Below are 16,677 nucleotides of genomic sequence, written 5' to 3' on the forward strand. Positions count from 1 at the left end.
CTAGGTGGTATTACAAGCCGCGCTATTACTTGTCATATACAACGTCTTGATCTGTAAGAAGGCATGTTGGCTGCATACCCGACTGTTGTCTCCTCATCCCTTGTATCGCATTAACCGGCATAGATGGCTTGACCTGCCGTAGTATTGGAGATAAACCGCTCATACAAGGGGCTTGGCGTTCTCATGTGTTCCCTACTCTTGCAGTTAGTATGCCGCGGTTCTTGGCTCCTATCGCCGCATAGCCAAATACCAGTTCCCTGTTCCATGTTCTCGATATCTAAATCCATGTGGAGAAATTTACAATGATTCGGTGGAAATTGGCAATTTTGAACCCGCCAATGTGCGTATTATCTAAATATACCTGCAGCTCCCTGTGACAGTGATACGATGTGATGTGTGGTGTCTGTTATAAGAGGTTGTTACAACCTTTTGTTTCTCCTTAGTTGGTCTCTTCCTCCACTGGAGAATCAAAGCCTATATGCCGTGTGCCTTGACACCAGACTCACCCTTTTTCTGAAGCGTCGCATGCCCTGCCAACTCATTCAATTCCTCAAACCGCGCAAATCTACATCTGTCTTCGGAATGTCTTCGGAATCTGGTACAAGCCAGCCGTCGAAACCTCGGCCGCAGGAGGTTATTGTGTCTGAGCCTAATATACACAATGGCAAGGCGTCTACGTCCGTATCTGACAGTGAAGATATGAAGGTCACGCATTCAGTCAGCTGGCTTACTTGTCAGGTCAGTATATCGACACTCTCTTCCATCTAGAAACAGCTAACAGGAATGTAGGTGATCTTTACTGCTGCTCTGGGTGGCTTTCTTTATGGGTTTAGCGCCAACGCCATTGCTGGAACTTTGGCCCAGCCCTCCTTTATTGCCAAGTTCCTCACAACGGCTGATGCCAATGCACGTACTGATGGTCTTCTTGGGGGGTAGGTGCATGCTGAAGTCCGTTACCATACTATTCCTATACTAACGAAGAGACAGTTTCCTCGCAGGTTGCATGGTTGGCTCCATTGGCCAAGTTCCTATATCGAAGCGTTTTGGTCGTCGAATCTGCAATGCGGTTGCTGCAGTCATCGTAATCATTGCCGGAGCTATACAAGCAGGATCTGTTCACATTGCCATGCTACTGGCAGCTCGCGTCGTCTGTGGAATTGGAGCTGGAATGGTCCTTGCCAACTCCCCAGTCTACATGTGCGAGGTGGCTCCTCCTCATGCTCGAGGGTGGCTTGTCGGTATGCAGGGAATAGGTATCATCACGGCCTACATCATGTGCGCGAGCCTCAACCTGGCCTTCAGCTTTGTCGAGGGGGCTTACCAATGGCGCCTAATCTTCGTTGTTCTCACCGGGGTTGCTATTCTCCACCTGGCATCGCTAACTACTCTCCCTGAGTCTCCCCGGTGGCTTATGGAGAAGGGCCGCGAGGATGAAGCCCGGGAGGTCCTCGTTCGCCTTCACAGGACTAAAACTGACCCCGATGCTGTTCTCGCGCATGCAGAGGTGGCTCAGATCAAGGCCCAGGTGGAGACAGAGAAGTCCCTTCCCAGTGGGTTTATTTATATTTTCTCTAACAAGCATACGTTGAAGCGTGCATACTGCTCTATCATCCTCTGGGTTATGGGTCAGGGCACTGGCATCACGGCTATCGCCAACCTCATTCCCACCATCATGGGTGGCCTCGGGTTTGGTGTTACCCTGCAGCTCGCTCTCGGAGTTGTTTGGACAGCGTGTCTTGTCATTGCTTGCGCCTTCAATGTCTTTCTTCTCGACCGTGTTGGCCGTGTAAAGCTTCTTGGTGAGTCACTTGAACCATCATCCTTGATGGAATTACATGCTAACAAGTGATACGCCACGTATAGCTATCGGAGGTATAGGTTGTGCTGCCATAATCAGCGTCATGGGTGCCTTGGTCAAGTTTTACCTTGGAAGTGATAACACTCACGGACTCAACGCCACGGTGGCCACTTACTTCATCTTCGGTGCCTTCTTCGCGGCCACCATCGAGTCTACTTCTTACGTCTACGGATCGGAGATTTGGCCTACTCGTAAGTTAACAACCGGTCGGATTATGATTCCGCTTCTGACATTTCTGTTAGATCTTCGAAGCGAAGGCTCGACTCTGGCATACGCATCCTTTTTTGGTAACTCGATTGCATACAGTTCTCCTGTCAGTGTCGGATTGGCCAACATTGGATGGAAATTCTACATGATCTTTGTTGCTGTAACCACTGTTAGCGCCATTGCCATTTGGTTCACTTTCCCCGAGGTACGAATTCCAACTATCACCCGCCGAAGCAATACAACTAACCCTATTTTAGACTATGGGTCTTCCTCTTGAAGAAATCAATGGCAAGTTTGGCGAGAAGGTTGAGATCGATCTGAAGACAGCTGTGATTGTCGAAAAGGAGCACGAGAGCGGCCTGGTCAGGGAGGCTATTTCAGACGAGAAGTAAAGCTTATGTGGTTAATCTTGGTTTTCTCGAAGGTGTCCTCCACCGGATGGATGTCGAATGAGGGGTGTAATTATCTTGAAGGGTAGTTGGGGGGAGGGGGAGGGTAGAATGGTGGTAGATGGTCTAGTGCTCTACATACATACTATACATACTAGATGTATGTTATGTCACTTATTGTCTTGGGCTGCAAAAATCGAAAGGAGAATATTTCGGGAAGGCGAATATTACATTGCACGTAGACTACACGGTATTTATATTACTGCACTGATTTGAATAACAGCAATAGAGAATGAGACTCATCCATCAAATGTTTTACATATCCGTGATACGTGGTGTTGCACATGTTGTAAAAATTGCCAGACAGCGAGTCTGCTTGGGGGTAGAGACATATTACGTGACAAGATTTGCAAATAGTGGCGAGGTAGAAGCGTTATAGTAGTGAAGGCACTAGTGGCAGGTGTATGAATATCGTATGTAATATTGATCGCTGTCTCCTATCTCGATGGAACCGGGGTAGGTGATTATTTATGTAGCTACCCCTTCTGGCCCTTCGGCACACTTCTGTACGATTCCCTTAAACCCTAAACCCTAAGGTCCTGACACTTTGCGAGTCTGACCTAGCTTACAGCGTTAATAATGAGTGTTGATTTTAATGAATAACTCAGTCCCTGTCATATATATAGGAATACCATAGACGTCCTAGTGGCATGTTAATAATCCGCACTGCTAACGGAGTTAAATGTTTAAAATGTTATTATCTGTTCGCAATGGCCTCAGCTTTCAATAGCTTCTAGACACACATCTAGATCAGTGAAGGTCCATCTACGCCAGGCAAGTGATTAAACATGCCTTTCTATATACGCGTCATATCCAGCTTCAGTGGGGAAAAAATTTCGCGTCGTACACGAGTGTCTAAAACAAACCAGAAATGCCTATTGTATGGTATTTAGCTTAGGGTCTGTATCTACTCATAGCAAGCAGAAGTGACAATGACAAAGGGCCTTGTGAACTTCCGGATGGCTGTCTTGTCTGTTGTCCGCATGACCTGACGATTTGTCGTAATGTTGCTTTGACTTCGCCTTTATGGACGATGGTGAGGACGAGGATGAGATTCTCGACCCCCATCTTCGGGCGTACCTCTCCCCCTGCATCTTTTGGTCGTCAGCGATGTCACGGCACTGGCTTAGTCTTCTCTGGTATGTTCCTCTGCACCATCTACATCAATTACTCAGCATCCCAAACACTTCACGGGCTCTAGATTTCAGTCACGGTGATTTTTTAAACACATATTGACCTAATGGGATACGGCATTGTATTTACTGTATAGGATGATTCATCAACGGAATAGTGAACAATGTCTCGCATTCGCTGACGGTGCTTACCTTAATATACCGGTCAGTCCACAATATGTCAGGCGAGCCACTGATAATGTCTCTTCAACGCTTTCAAAAATGAGAGCCTTTGTCGATCTTCATAATTCTGAGAGAATCCAAACGATCAACCGAGCAGAGCTTCCCGCCGTACTCATGGCCCTGCGATTCCGCTTTTGGCCAGGTGAGGGTTTTCAGACGTTGGTCTTCGCAACTAACTCGAAATATGCTGTTAATGGCGCCACCCACTGGTGCAGAGCCTGGGCCCAGAATGGATGGAAGACGAGCAGTGGTCGAAACTTCAAAAACAGGGACCTATAGGAGATGTTCCTGGGCGAGACGGAGAATTTCAGAGAAGCTAGTCTATGCATTATTTTCTAGCACATCCCAAGAGAACTGAATAACGTTGTAGATGTCAAGGCCAAGAGTGCTGCGGCGAATTATGCTGTGTGCGATGAGTCTGTGGACACGAGGGTTACAACTACTACTGATGGGGAAGCAAGGTTTGCCGGGACAATGTCTGCTATACGGGCATGTACTCGCATTGTATGTCGTGATATGAAAGCTGTTGATTCCATTCAACATGGCAAGGTCTCGTTAAGAAGTTGAGTAGCAGATAAATTTCAACCAATAAGGTTTAGAACATTACCAGAATGCTACGTCTTTTTATTAATGTTACTTCTCTATCTTACTTACGCGTATTCTGTCTTGCCAGCTTTATGTGACATGTCCTGTTTGCCTCCCTATAATAGGCTAAAGGCCATAGAGTGCCGATGCTGTTAACGTAGAGTGTTAGTCGATCGACGTTTCGTGAATCCATGACTAACAGATCGTGGACTAAATAATATATTAGCGGCAGAGGGACTTAGAAGCTGTTTGTTAGAGGCTACCAGACCTTACGCTAGAAAAGCACCTCTACTTCTGAATGTATGCAAGTACCCCGTCTTTGAAAATACCGAGGCATCTTGCATCGCAGTCCTCCAGTTATAACATCACAGAGATAGGGGAGGGGTCGGTATTTGGAAGCTCCAGCCGGATATCGGGCATTGCGATCCCTATGCGTGACCACGACTCTCTCCACACTTTGTTGCCTGCCTTGTCTTAGATCTTTTTCGTTCCCAACTCTCATTTCCCACAGATCCCTCTTCGTTCTCCACCAGCTCCGCTTTCTACTCTACCGACAGACGATAAGCATTACGAGTCCAAAGTCCTTCCATAGTACGAATAATTCATTCTCACCGCACTTCCATTTTAGCCTTTGTCAACATCATCGGGCCACTGCAAAGGCCGCCACTACATTGCAGTATGCCAGGTGCGTCCTGCCTCGTTACAAGCAATACAGAGACGAGACATATTGATACTAACGACATGCAACAAACATATTAAGTCCCTCTTGCCTTGGCTGTCCCTGCAGCCGCGGCCTCTCTCGCATATATCAATGCCAAGGGGTCCATCTTCAACGATGTGCGCATTCTTAACACTATCATAACTAGCTTTGCCCGCGTCGCCTACCGCCAGCATGTCGACCGCCTCAACCAATTCTACACCCTTGAAGACCTTGCTCAATCGCCATCCCACACAAACAAGCCGCTCGTCATTTTCGAGGGCAAACGTCACACGTATTCTGACGTGTACAATCGCGTCCTGCGCTATGCATCCTGGCTTCGCAACAAGCACTCTGTCAGTCCCGGGGAAATCGTCGCCATAGACTTCCACAATTCGGACACCTTCATCTACCTCTGGTTCGCACTTTGGGCTGTCGGTGCCAAGCCTGCCTTCATCAACTACAACCTCACTGGAGATGCCCTCGCTCATTGTGTCCGCGCCGCCACGGCACGTTTAGTTATTGTTGACCCTGCTGTTACAGACGTGGTCGATGAAGATATCCGGAGCCAGTTGCCTGATGTCAATTTCGTCACCTTGGATGGAGCTCTGGAGGATCACATCGCCTCACTGGCCCCGACTAGGCCGCCCGACAAGGATAGATCTCAGGCTCAACCCTCTGAAATGGCCCTCCTCATCTACACCTCAGGCACGACGGGTATTCCAAAGCCAGCAATCGTGTCGTGGTCTAAGTGCATGGCTGGCAGCGTCATGGGCCAAAAGATGTTGGGAATCAAATCCGACGACACCATCTTTACGGTAAAAACTCCCTTGTGTAAACTTTAATCTGTATACTCTCTAACCGTGACTGCGTGTAGTCTATGCCGCTTTACCATTCTGCTGCAGCCATAATGTCCTTTATGTGTGTCCTCAACATTGGTGGCACCCAGGGCCTGGGGCGCAAGTTCTCAACACGCACATTCTGGGAAGAGGTGCGCGCTACAGACGCTACCGTCATACAATACGTGGGCGAGACGTTGCGATATCTTTTGGCAGCGCCAGTACAACCAGATCCCGAAACGGGGGAGTCTCTCGACAAGAAGCATCGCGTCCGCCTGGCCTATGGAAATGGCCTCCGTCCAGATGTCTGGGATCGCTTCAGGGACCGCTTTGGAATCCCGATAGTGGGGGAGCTGTATGCTGCTACTGAAGGCACCATGGGCATGGTGAACCTGTGTTCGAACCAGCTGACGTCGGGGGCCATCGGACGCAGCGGCTGGATTCATCGTCTCATGCTTCGGCGAAGTGCCGCCCTTGTTGATGTCGACTGGGAAGCCGATCAGCCACGCCGTGACCCCGAGACAGGGTTTTGCTCCAGAGTTTCCAGAGGCGAACCTGGCGAGCTCTTGTTCGCCCTACCCGCAGCTGATACATCCAAGCGCTTCCAAGGCTACTATCAAAACCCCGAGGCCAGCGCCGAGAAGATTCTACGCGATGTCTTCAGTCAGGGAGATGCGTGGTTTCGAACGGGTGACGTCGTGCGTTTCACCACCGACGGGCTGTGGTTCTTCCACGACCGCATCGGCGACACATTCCGGTGGAAGTCAGAGAACGTCTCGACAACCGAAGTTAGCCAAGCTATAGGCACGCATCCTGCCATTCGCGAGGCCAATGTCTATGGTGTCGAGCTGCCTAACCATGACGGACGTGCCGGCTGCGCAGCCATCCACGTAGGCAAGGATGCAGATGATGACACGATGCGCTCTATCGCCCAGCACGCCTTGTCCAACCTTCCTCGCTACGCTGTGCCTTTGTTCCTCCGCGTTCTGCGAGGTACAGATCTTGGGTCAGCCCAGACTACGGGCACAAACAAGCAGCAGAAATCACTATTGAGGACTGCCGGCGTGCGTCCAGAGCCAGGAACTGACAAAGAGTTGGGTGAGCTATACTGGCTACCGTCAGACGCGGGGTATGTTCCATTTATGAAGCGTGATTGGGACCGGTTGGAGGGTGGTAGTGTGAGGCTATGACCTGTGTTCCACGTATATCTACCGCCAAAATTATTGCGGATATACTACCCTGTTCTGCTAGAGTTCGTCAATAAAGCACGTTGATACGAGTTCAGAGTAAATATTTGAAACCCGATCAGAATACATGCTACCTATGCTCCCCATTCCTGCCAGACTTCACTAAACTTCTATATTAGCTGTTGTGGCACAAAGGGTGGCACAAGGAGCCTGGAAGGTGATGATGATCTAGCTAGTTATCAAGTAGAAGTGTGAGATGTATGCGAGGGGCTGGCTATACCACGTGGCCAGTGTGGCCTAAGGCCGTCAACATTAGCCATGCATTTACATATTTATTCCTTGTCAAGGGCACTTGATGGTTGGGATACCGTCGGATTCTTCTCTTCCTGCGTTCTATTAGCTTGTCATTTACTCATATACCATCTTGTCTATGATCCCGCAATACCTAAGCCTACTCTCTGGCCTCCCTGTGCCGAAACGCTCCCAACACCAGCACTGGTTCCCGTTCTCTCTCTCATCCTGCGGCCTTCCATGAGTCCACGCAGGCCCCTCTTCTGCAGACCAATCACGCTGCTGAGTTCGCCCTCCCAGATTGCGGTGCGGCTCTTGCGCTCTCGGCTGTCACCACCTGCCTCCGAAGAGCTCCATTCTGATCCACTGGCACTTGCAGACATGTCATCAGATCCCGGCCGTGATGATGCCGCCGGCAGAGCGATATCAGTGTTAATAGACAGTCCAGTACCATTTGTGCCAGCCAAGATCGGCGAGTCGGGGATGCCATCCGCAATGCCATTTCTATTGTTCATTGCGGACAGCCTGCTGGTGGCAGACCCATCGATTCCTCGTCCGCCACCTGCCGCCATAGCTGTCGCGTTGAACACGGCAGCAGCGTTGCGGCTGTCCAGAAGCGAGTGGAGGCGCTCGACAACGGCTTCAAGGAGACCATCAACACGGTACAGACGCGCAATCTGAAGCAGGGAGCAAAGAATCTGGGGCGTACATAACGGTGAAGAAGATGGAGGAAGGGAGCTTGTGTAGACAAAGTGTAGCAGGGCCTGCACCGTTAGAAACGTATGAGGCATGTAGAAGCATCGCGGCCGGGAGGTTGGCGATAGCGACTTGGGCGTTGGTGCACCATTGATGGCAGCCGGGTTGGCGTCGTCTGCCTCTGTAATTGTCCCAGAAGTGGCACCGCCACCCGTAGTTGTGGTACCTGAGAAGCCAGACGTTGAGGTCGCAGATGACGACATCGATGATATGGAAGCGCCGCTGAGGCTGTTTTCGGGGCCGTGTCGGCTGTTCGGGGTAATGGTTATGGCCGACACGCGCATAGGATTGCTCGAGAGCCCGGAGCGCAAAGTCACGGCATCACTGCCATCCTGCGTCGCCGTACCCTCGCGCAGGAGCTGCACAAAGTAGGGCCCCCAGCGACGCGCCACTATCCTTGAATTGATGGGAATCCTCTCGCCCCCGATGCAGAGAATGTCCATATCCGAAAGCTCGCGTAGCGCTAGGGCCTTTTCGCCCAATTCATCGCTTGCTTTAGAGTGTGACCTACCACCGGCAGTATAGCCTGCTTTGCGCGCCAGGCTCAAGCCCGGACCCGCATAAGGACAGCTGGCCGAGACAAACCCAGATAAGGGAGCCACCTTGCGCGGGTTGTCATAGAATCCAAAGGCCTCGAGTTCGACCATGCAAACGTTGGAGAAGTTGAGTCGGCGATGGTTGTAGTCGTCAACGAGGCTGCGCTTGCGGTTTCCGAGAATGACGAATGTGTTGCGGCGGTTCCAGAGCACACCACGATTCCAGCTTCCCTGGCTGAAAACACTGCCGCCGGCATCGATGCGGCTCCACGTGAGCGTACGGAGGTCCAATGCCCACAAGGCATATTCCTGTTTGGAGGATGTGAGGTAGGTGCCACTGACGACAAAGTGGTGGTCGATAATACCACCATTGGGGAAGCGGAGACCCGGAGGCGAATAAGAGCCCGACATCGGCCTCTCCTCAAGGGTACCATCAGGCATACGAATCTGCAGCTCCAGCTTGACGTCGAGGAAGTTGTAGTTGGAGTATATTAGCATAGATGCGCTCGCATCACGGGTGTCGTTGGTATTGTCGCGCTGGGCGCCACCGTTGGAGTGGGCCATGCCGACCTTGGCGGTTACAGCAGCAGGCAAGGGGGTGGCGACACTCCTATAGGCACCGCAGCTCTTGCCCAGGGTCTCTGTCGACGTCCACTTCAGGCTGCGCAGGTTAAAGACGCTGATCTGCTCAATGTAGCGGTTTGCGCCGTCCTGACCGCCGACGATAATCATCTCTGCGCCGCCTGCGCCATCAATATTGATGCCAATGTAGCCCTCGTTGGGATTGTTCGACGACGGGTTGTGCTGGAGGGCCGAGAGCGGGGCACGGTGCGAGGCGAAAGAAGCTGAGGAAGGGAGTACACAGGCGCAGTGGGCGTACCGGCCTTGGGGGGCGTTTTGCGTGGGCACGTAGATCCACTTCTTGGTGGGCACGTCGTAGATATAAATGTCGGACAAGACAGTGAGGTCAGGTTGCTGGTCAGCAGAGGGCAGCTGCTGTCCTTGTTGACTTGGTTGGTTGGGGACGGGAGACATGCCACCATAGCACACCATCTTCGTGTCGCCGAGGGCGCACATAGAATGAAAGTAGCGAGGGGGTGGGGCGTCGCCCGTCGTCTCCAGCTTGGTCCAGTGGCGACGGATCAAATCGAGCTCGTACAGATCCGAGGTTAGAGGTGCAGGGCGGCTGCGAGAGAGTATTCTGCCGCCAAAGACGTATAGCTTGTCGCCCAGAATTGTGGTTGTGGCCCCAACCAATGGGTGAGGTTCACGGCCGGTGGTGCGGTGGACATTACACATGAGACCAGAAAGATGGGACGATGATGCGGATGCCTGCGGCTGTGACGAGGCAGGGACGCTCGAAGACTGCTGGACTCGGGCACCAGTGTTGGGTGAGGGGCCTGGGGTACCTGTGTTGTTCCTGGGTTGTAGGCCTTCATCACCGGCACTCACGGGTGACACGTCATTCCTAGCACTGCCGATGCTGCTCATGCTGCTGCTCAGGTCGTGTGCGTATTGCTGGTCCTGGCCGATGTACGTCCTTCCGCTCTGGTCCATCGTTTGAGCCGGCACCGGTGGCGGTCCACGTTGAGGGCACAATATGCGATCGGGCGACAGAAGAAGAGGATCTTGGCGAGTGGGTGAGGGTGGTCGTGGTAGCGGCTTATCGAGGCTTTGTTGCAGACTTATGCTGCTTGCATGCTGGTGCTGGTATGGATATGTGGGATAGCAGCCCGGGGCAGGCGATTCAAATCCGGCGTTGCTATTACTCCTACTGTAGCTTCTCGGGTGGGGAAACGAGGTGGAAGTAATCGAGTCGATGCCCGCGTTGCTATTACTCCTGCTGTAGCTTCTTGGGTGGGGAAATGGGGCGCAAGCAATCGAGTCGATGCCTGCGTTGCTATTACTTCTGCTGTTGCTCCTTGGGTGAGGAAACGAGGCCGAGGTAATAGACTCCAGGCCCGCGTTACTGTTGCTTCGACTGTTGTTCCTCCGGTGGGGAGAAGGGACAGAACTAAGCGACTCGAGGCCGGCAGTGCTGTTGCTCCTCGTGTAGGGATACGGGGCTGGGACGACGTTCTTGGGTTTCTTGCTGACTGACGGGAACTTTTTCAAGGTTCGATACACGCCCGAGAAGATGTCGGGTGTATAGCGGCCGGAGGAAGGGGCGGGGGGCCCGGTGGAAGTCTGGGGAAAGTGGTCGGTTTCTCGTCCGTCGTCAGAATCGGAGAAGCGGGAAATGTCGGTCGCAGAGAGGCTGGACTGCTCCTGCTGTTCGTTTTCTTCTGTTAGTTCTGACATGATGACGATAATGGCGATGACAAGAGCGTCACGATACACCAGTGCGGTTGGAGGTTAGGAAATATCATGGCAAGTTCAGGAGGAGGGGGGAAGGGGCCGAGAAGATAGATGGTCATAAAAAAAACATGCCGTGTGTGTAGATTAATTGCTGGATCAAACTTGAGTTGAAAAGGAGTGACGGACCACCTGGTACTTGGTAGATTGGAGCAAGAGTGGTTCTCGTTCAATCTCCAAAGACGAGAAGCGATAAAATTGGCTCCTGGGTCGTGGATAGGGTGGGGAGAGGAGGGTGGGTTAGGATAATGGGGGGGGGGGGGGTGCTATGGAGCAAAGAGCCTGGCAGGTTGAGTTTGGGAGAAAGGAAGCTGGCGAAGAAAGCAAAAGACGACTTGGCCTACAGGGGTCAGGGAGGAAGCGAGTGGAGTTTGCAAGTTGGAGGCGCGTTATGAAGCCCTCGAGGGTTTTGGAGGAGGGGCGGAAGGGGGAGGGCTGGGTAGGGAGGAAGAAAAGAGAGAAGCAGGATATGATAGACTGGGGTGATTTCAGGGAGAGGACAGCATCTGTCCTTACCGCTGCGGCGCCGCCGCAACGGCCAGGGCTCGGGAACCACTAGGGAGCCAGGGGGGTCAGGGATGGGTAACGAGGGGCGATATAATTGCTTCCACGGTTCTGGATAATATGGGGGTTTACCCCCCCTTACGCTAGCACTATAATCTTTTCGTAACACATAACGAAGAGGTTTAAAAAAAAGGTAAGACACAACATTGGAAGGAACTGCAACAAAAAAAAAGATACAATTATACAATTATGCATGTGTCCGCAACGTGTAGCCGATGACGACAATGCCGTCGCAGGGAGATAGAGAGGAGCGGGAATAACGAAATATGATGGTGCTACACATACCAATCGAGAGAAGCTCTGTCCTAACGAATGAGGAGGTACAGTATGTTTGATAGGAGTGTACCAATCCAATTAACGAATCTAGAATGGAGGCAAAGGCAGATGACGCTGAATACACTCGCACCTCTGGTTTTTGTCGACCATTGTGGGGCGAATTATGCTGGTAGAGGCGGAAATGACGGCGGACAGTCTGTAAAGGGGAAGCTTATAGATAACAAAGTATTCAGTCGAATATCAAAATCACAAGGGGACCGAGCTCTCTGTGAGTACGATGTATGCTGTTCCTGTTGTGGAGGAGGACGATGATGACAATGAGGATGAGGATGATGAGGTGGCATGTAGCGTGCGCTCATCAGAACAAGCAACTACCATACGGGGGATAAAAGGCAGGAACCAGGGCTGTACTACTGTCACTGGCTCTTGCCGTATTAGCACCACGGGTATCTATCCCCACCGCCTTTCCGCAGAGCCGGCGTCTTTTGCAACCCGACGTCGTATTATTACTATGCTGCCTGGTTCTATCCCGTTTCGGGGACATTTGGATGGTCCTTCCAGGTCTTTCAGGGGACTAGGGCCTAATGGGCAGATATATTCTTTGAAATACTCCGTAGTCGATTGATTACGGGTACGTATATAGTCTGTAACATACAGAGTGATGCAACGCTTGTAGTATCCGTACTCTGACTACATATATGACTGACAACTCGCTCCCCATAGTGCGCCTCTTTAACTGTTTGGCCAGTTGTTGGTAGCCGTTTCATTATAGCAATCAAGCCAGAATAATCAGTTGCAATAATACTAAGATAATAATTTCATGGAAAAAGATGCAGCATATTTCCGGCCCTCCTAGTGATTTCTTTTTGTGATATTGGGGGAAGCAGGTCACCTACTTTACGATGACTGCTATGGATAGAATAATAACACTAGAAGTACCAGCGCGCAGAGCACAATTACGAGTGCGTCCGTACCTATAATACAGAAAGAAGGAATATTACTTCGTACCTGCAGCACGTCGCATTAATAGACAGTACGCTAATAATATAAGCAAATAGAGCTCACTTGTGCGCCGGACCATTACTGCTCACGACGTGTAGTTATTTACTGACACTGCTATTATTGCCTATGTCATGCTACCACGTGCATCGGAGTGCGTTGCTGCTATCCCATCATGATATTACATTCACGTTTAACGTCGTACTACATGGCCCCGTCCGGCCCGTCCCCGTTAATACCTGGCTAAGACTCAGTGGTCGCCAACTAATGTCTGTATCGTCGTCGAAACAAAAAGAGGGCTCCCCTCCCCTACCAGTCCGTCGTCGCATGTTGATAACTCTGATGTAATACCTCGTACCCACAATCAATCACCCATGTCCGGACCAGTGTACCGGCAGACTTTGAAGCCAGCCCCTGGTTTGTTTACCCTTGCCACGCGGCAGTGTTTACAGATGTGGCCGCTAACTACCACGAACGCCCAACGACATACTCGTACGCTCTATCTCGTTTCCTGTCCCCCCTGCAACTGAGTACAAGTATTAGACTGCTAATATTACTACAAGTCTACGGAGTGTGCCGTGGGATAGATGAACGAACGCATGTTCTTCTCCCCAGCTTCCCCAGCCGCGTAGCTCAGAAATAGAAGATGAATATTACATTGTGAAAACCCACTGTTAGCTTGGTCTCATATACCAGCGGCTTTGATATACGTGGCTCCATTATAAAACTAAGTCGTATTGTCATACTTGCAAAGGTCTACAAGTACATTTCCAGATGATATTTTAGTACGAAGTACGGGGTAGATACGAGACTTCACACGCTCAGCCCCATATTCTATCAACATCATGGAACGAGTACGAGAGAATAATCATTTTTTTAAGTATCCCGACTCACGGAAATCACTGACAGCTTCTAATGTCTTACTTGACGCCCACCATGCTCTGTGCTCCCACCGTTGTATTACTGTAATTTCACTCTCCATAACAGGCCACATATAGTAGACACGTCACCTAGTAGGTGATAAAAGAAAATAAGACATGTCACCGTTTACTTTTTTTTTTCTGTGATAAATAACTGTCTGTTGCTGTAACAAAGGAGATAGCTGCTTAACATCGCCCCAAGAGAGGTCATATATCTACTAGTAGTTGCGTTTTGTTCCATGGCCCGATGTCCTGGCTACAAAAGGTATCTTCACTTTTACACTGTAGCACAAAGGGCCATGGGTTTCCATCAATAAGATTTTCCTTGTCACCGTTTTCAGGCTTCCGTCATGAATTATTTAAGCCTTAGGGAGAGGGGTGAAGCGGAGGTAAGGCTTGACAGTGCGGAAGTTGGGGAAAAGAGTCTTCGCCTCCTCATCTTTGACCGAGGGGGCGACAATGACGTCGTCACCAGGAACCCAGTTGATGGGGGTGGTGACCCTGTGCTTGTCGCCGGTCTGGAGCGAGTCGATGATGCGGAGGACCTCAGCGGCGTTGCGGCCGGTCGAGGCAGGGTAGGAGAGGATGGTACGGATCTTCTTCTTGGGGTCGATGAAGAAGACGGAGCGGATGGTGAAGGCAATGCCCTTCTCGTCGACGTTGGTGGCGTCCTGGTGGTCGATCCTGTTGGGCTGTTAATATCTCTACAATGCAATACCACGCGTGCACTAGACGGATAGAGAACAGAGAGGAGGAGAACAAAGGATAAGTAGAGCTTACATGTCGTATGCGAGAGCGACCTGGCGCTGCTTGTCGCCAATGATAGGGAAGGAAACATTGCCACCAGTGACCTCGGCAATGTCCTTGATCCATCCACCGTGAGACTCGATAGTGTTGGCAGAGAGACCGATCAACTTGACACCGCGCTTGGAGAACTCGGGTTCCAGCTTGGCAAAAGCACCGAGCTCGGTGGTGCAGACGGGAGTGTAGTCCTCGGGGTGGGAGAAGAGGATGACCCAGTTGTCGCCGATGAACTCGTGAAAGTCAATCTTGCCCTGGGTGGTCTCGGCCTGGAAGTTGGGGGCGACGGAGCCGAGACGGAGAGGAGCAGTCTGGGAAGCCATTGTGTCTGAGTTGGTAGTTTCTTCTTCGAGTAAACAAGAAATTAGAAAGTAAGTTGAATATCGTGGCTGAGGGTTGTTGTGATGTTCGTATGGAGGGGAAGGAAGGAAAGAAGGAGGAGGGGGGTCAAGAGGGGCCAAAAGGAGGGGGAGGGGTAACGACGCCAGGTAGTTATTAAATATGTAGCTACTGTAGGTATAATTGCCTCAGAACATTGAATCATTAGCTGTTGCAATGGTCATCGTCGCCATCTTTTTTTCAAAAAATCTAGCAGCATTGGTAGTTCTCCACCATGTTATTGGGCTATTATGGCCTCATCGCCAAGCTATCATCATACTAGAGTGAGCAACACCAACAAAACGAACCCCGCGATTCGAACAGCTTCTCTGTAATGTCATTGAACCCCTCCTTAAAGCTATAGTGCGGCCGACCGATTGCGTGCTGCCCCATGCCAACCATTGGCTGCGCCACTAACGAACAGGCTGGCTTGTCCCCATTCTGCCATAAGTACTGTTATTGACGCAATTCCAGTTCTGCTCTATACCTGCCCCCGATAGCCGTGGAGAATAGCCCAAGGCTTTGTGGCTGTAACGAGGCTTCTGTGTCTTGCGCCGGCTTTCGGGCTCTCCTGTCGTGCTACCCCACCACGTTGCCGGGCCCGATGCCGAGCGGGGGAGGAGTAGTAGGGCCTACTTGTCTGCTAGCTGCTAGTAATTACTAGAAACGTAGTATTCATAGGTGTGACGGTATTTCGTATGCACCTTGATATTTCTGGATCGCGTATGAGGACAAACTGCCAGAATAAGGTGAGGGACAGCAACCTGGCATCCTGTCGCAAATTTTGATTAATGAATGGCGTTGGGGAGATGCAGCTCTAATAAGGCGCATGTTGCATCATCCTCCTGCAAGATTACTCGGCCCCGCGGCTATCAACAACACGAACATGTTCATCCGTCGTTACGACCAATAGATAAATAATGATGCTATGAGAAATGATATCATGAACGATATTGCTGCCGGTACAGCCTTTGCTGCCGGTACAGCCTTTAAATGCATGGCTATTTTCTATAAGAGTCTCTTTTTTTTTTACTATGATATCAAAGGTGCACCAGCTATATATTAGGAGCAGATTGATGCAAAAAAAGGAAAAAAACCAGACAAGGGGTTCTTCGACCACGCCAGGGATCGAACCTGGAACCTTTAGAGAACTTGTAACTTCGGTGTACCGAAATCTAACGCGCTGCCATTGCGCTACGCGGCCAATAATGCATATCATTTTTTTATTTTCAACTGCTTTATAACTCCTCTCTATCATTACCAATTACCCTACACGTCTCCGGAATCTAGACCTTGCCAGCACTCTAAGATAGCAAATTTTAGGTTCTATAGAAGTATTTGAGTAAATAGTAAAACATAAAGAGTTAATACTATAGTATATGACTCCCAGATTATATGGCCATGCAGTCATTTAACGCCCATTGAAAGAATAATACTAACATCCTAGATCCGCGCATTTCAATATTAAAATGGGTTTTTTTCTATATAAACTCTCGACCTATATATCTATATATAGGGATTAAAATAGCTATATTAAAATAATCTATAACTTATAAGAAAAATATATTAAGATATATTAATTATAGTAAAAAAATAAGTATTTCTATATTTTTAAGCTATATAT

At 50.2% G+C, this 16,677-nt stretch overlaps 4 protein-coding genes across 4 annotated transcripts; 2 read left to right on the forward strand and 2 right to left on the reverse strand.

Moving 5' to 3' along the window:
* Positions 1 to 582: 582 nt before the first annotated feature.
* GMORB2_3228 (Sugar (and other) transporter) lies at positions 583 to 2,457 on the forward strand (the record flags this gene model as incomplete). Its single annotated transcript, XM_035465204.1, has 6 exons — positions 583 to 738; positions 790 to 932; positions 988 to 1,799; positions 1,864 to 2,049; positions 2,101 to 2,270; positions 2,323 to 2,457. The coding sequence occupies 6 exons, from the start codon at positions 583 to 585 to the stop codon at positions 2,455 to 2,457; spliced, it is 1,602 nt and encodes a 533-aa protein (XP_035319079.1).
* Positions 2,458 to 5,216: 2,759 nt separating this feature from the next.
* Positions 5,217 to 7,180, forward strand: GMORB2_3229 (Acyl-CoA synthetase (AMP-forming)/AMP-acid ligase II; the record flags this gene model as incomplete). The annotated part of the gene is made up of 2 exons (XM_035465205.1): positions 5,217 to 5,969; positions 6,029 to 7,180. Coding segments are annotated over 2 exons (1,905 nt in total), but the record flags the coding sequence as incomplete, so codon positions are not given.
* Positions 7,181 to 7,605: 425 nt separating this feature from the next.
* On the reverse strand, positions 7,606 to 10,317 carry GMORB2_3230 (Kelch motif; the record flags this gene model as incomplete). The annotated part of the gene is made up of 1 exon (XM_035465206.1): positions 7,606 to 10,317. One exon carries the CDS (start codon positions 10,315 to 10,317, stop codon positions 7,606 to 7,608), a length of 2,712 nt encoding a protein of 903 aa, XP_035319081.1.
* A 3,916-nt stretch (positions 10,318 to 14,233) lies between these two features.
* Positions 14,234 to 14,998, reverse strand: GMORB2_3231 (peroxiredoxin (alkyl hydroperoxide reductase subunit C); the record flags this gene model as incomplete). Its single annotated transcript, XM_035465207.1, has 2 exons — positions 14,234 to 14,558; positions 14,655 to 14,998. 2 exons carry the CDS (start codon positions 14,996 to 14,998, stop codon positions 14,234 to 14,236), a joined length of 669 nt encoding a protein of 222 aa, XP_035319082.1.
* Between the last annotated feature and the right edge of the window lie 1,679 nt (positions 14,999 to 16,677).

Source organism: Geosmithia morbida, assembly GCF_012550715.1.
Source record: "Geosmithia morbida isolate 1262 chromosome Unknown scaffold_16, whole genome shotgun sequence".
In the NCBI taxonomy this organism is placed as follows: Eukaryota; Fungi; Ascomycota; class Sordariomycetes; order Hypocreales; family Bionectriaceae; genus Geosmithia; species Geosmithia morbida.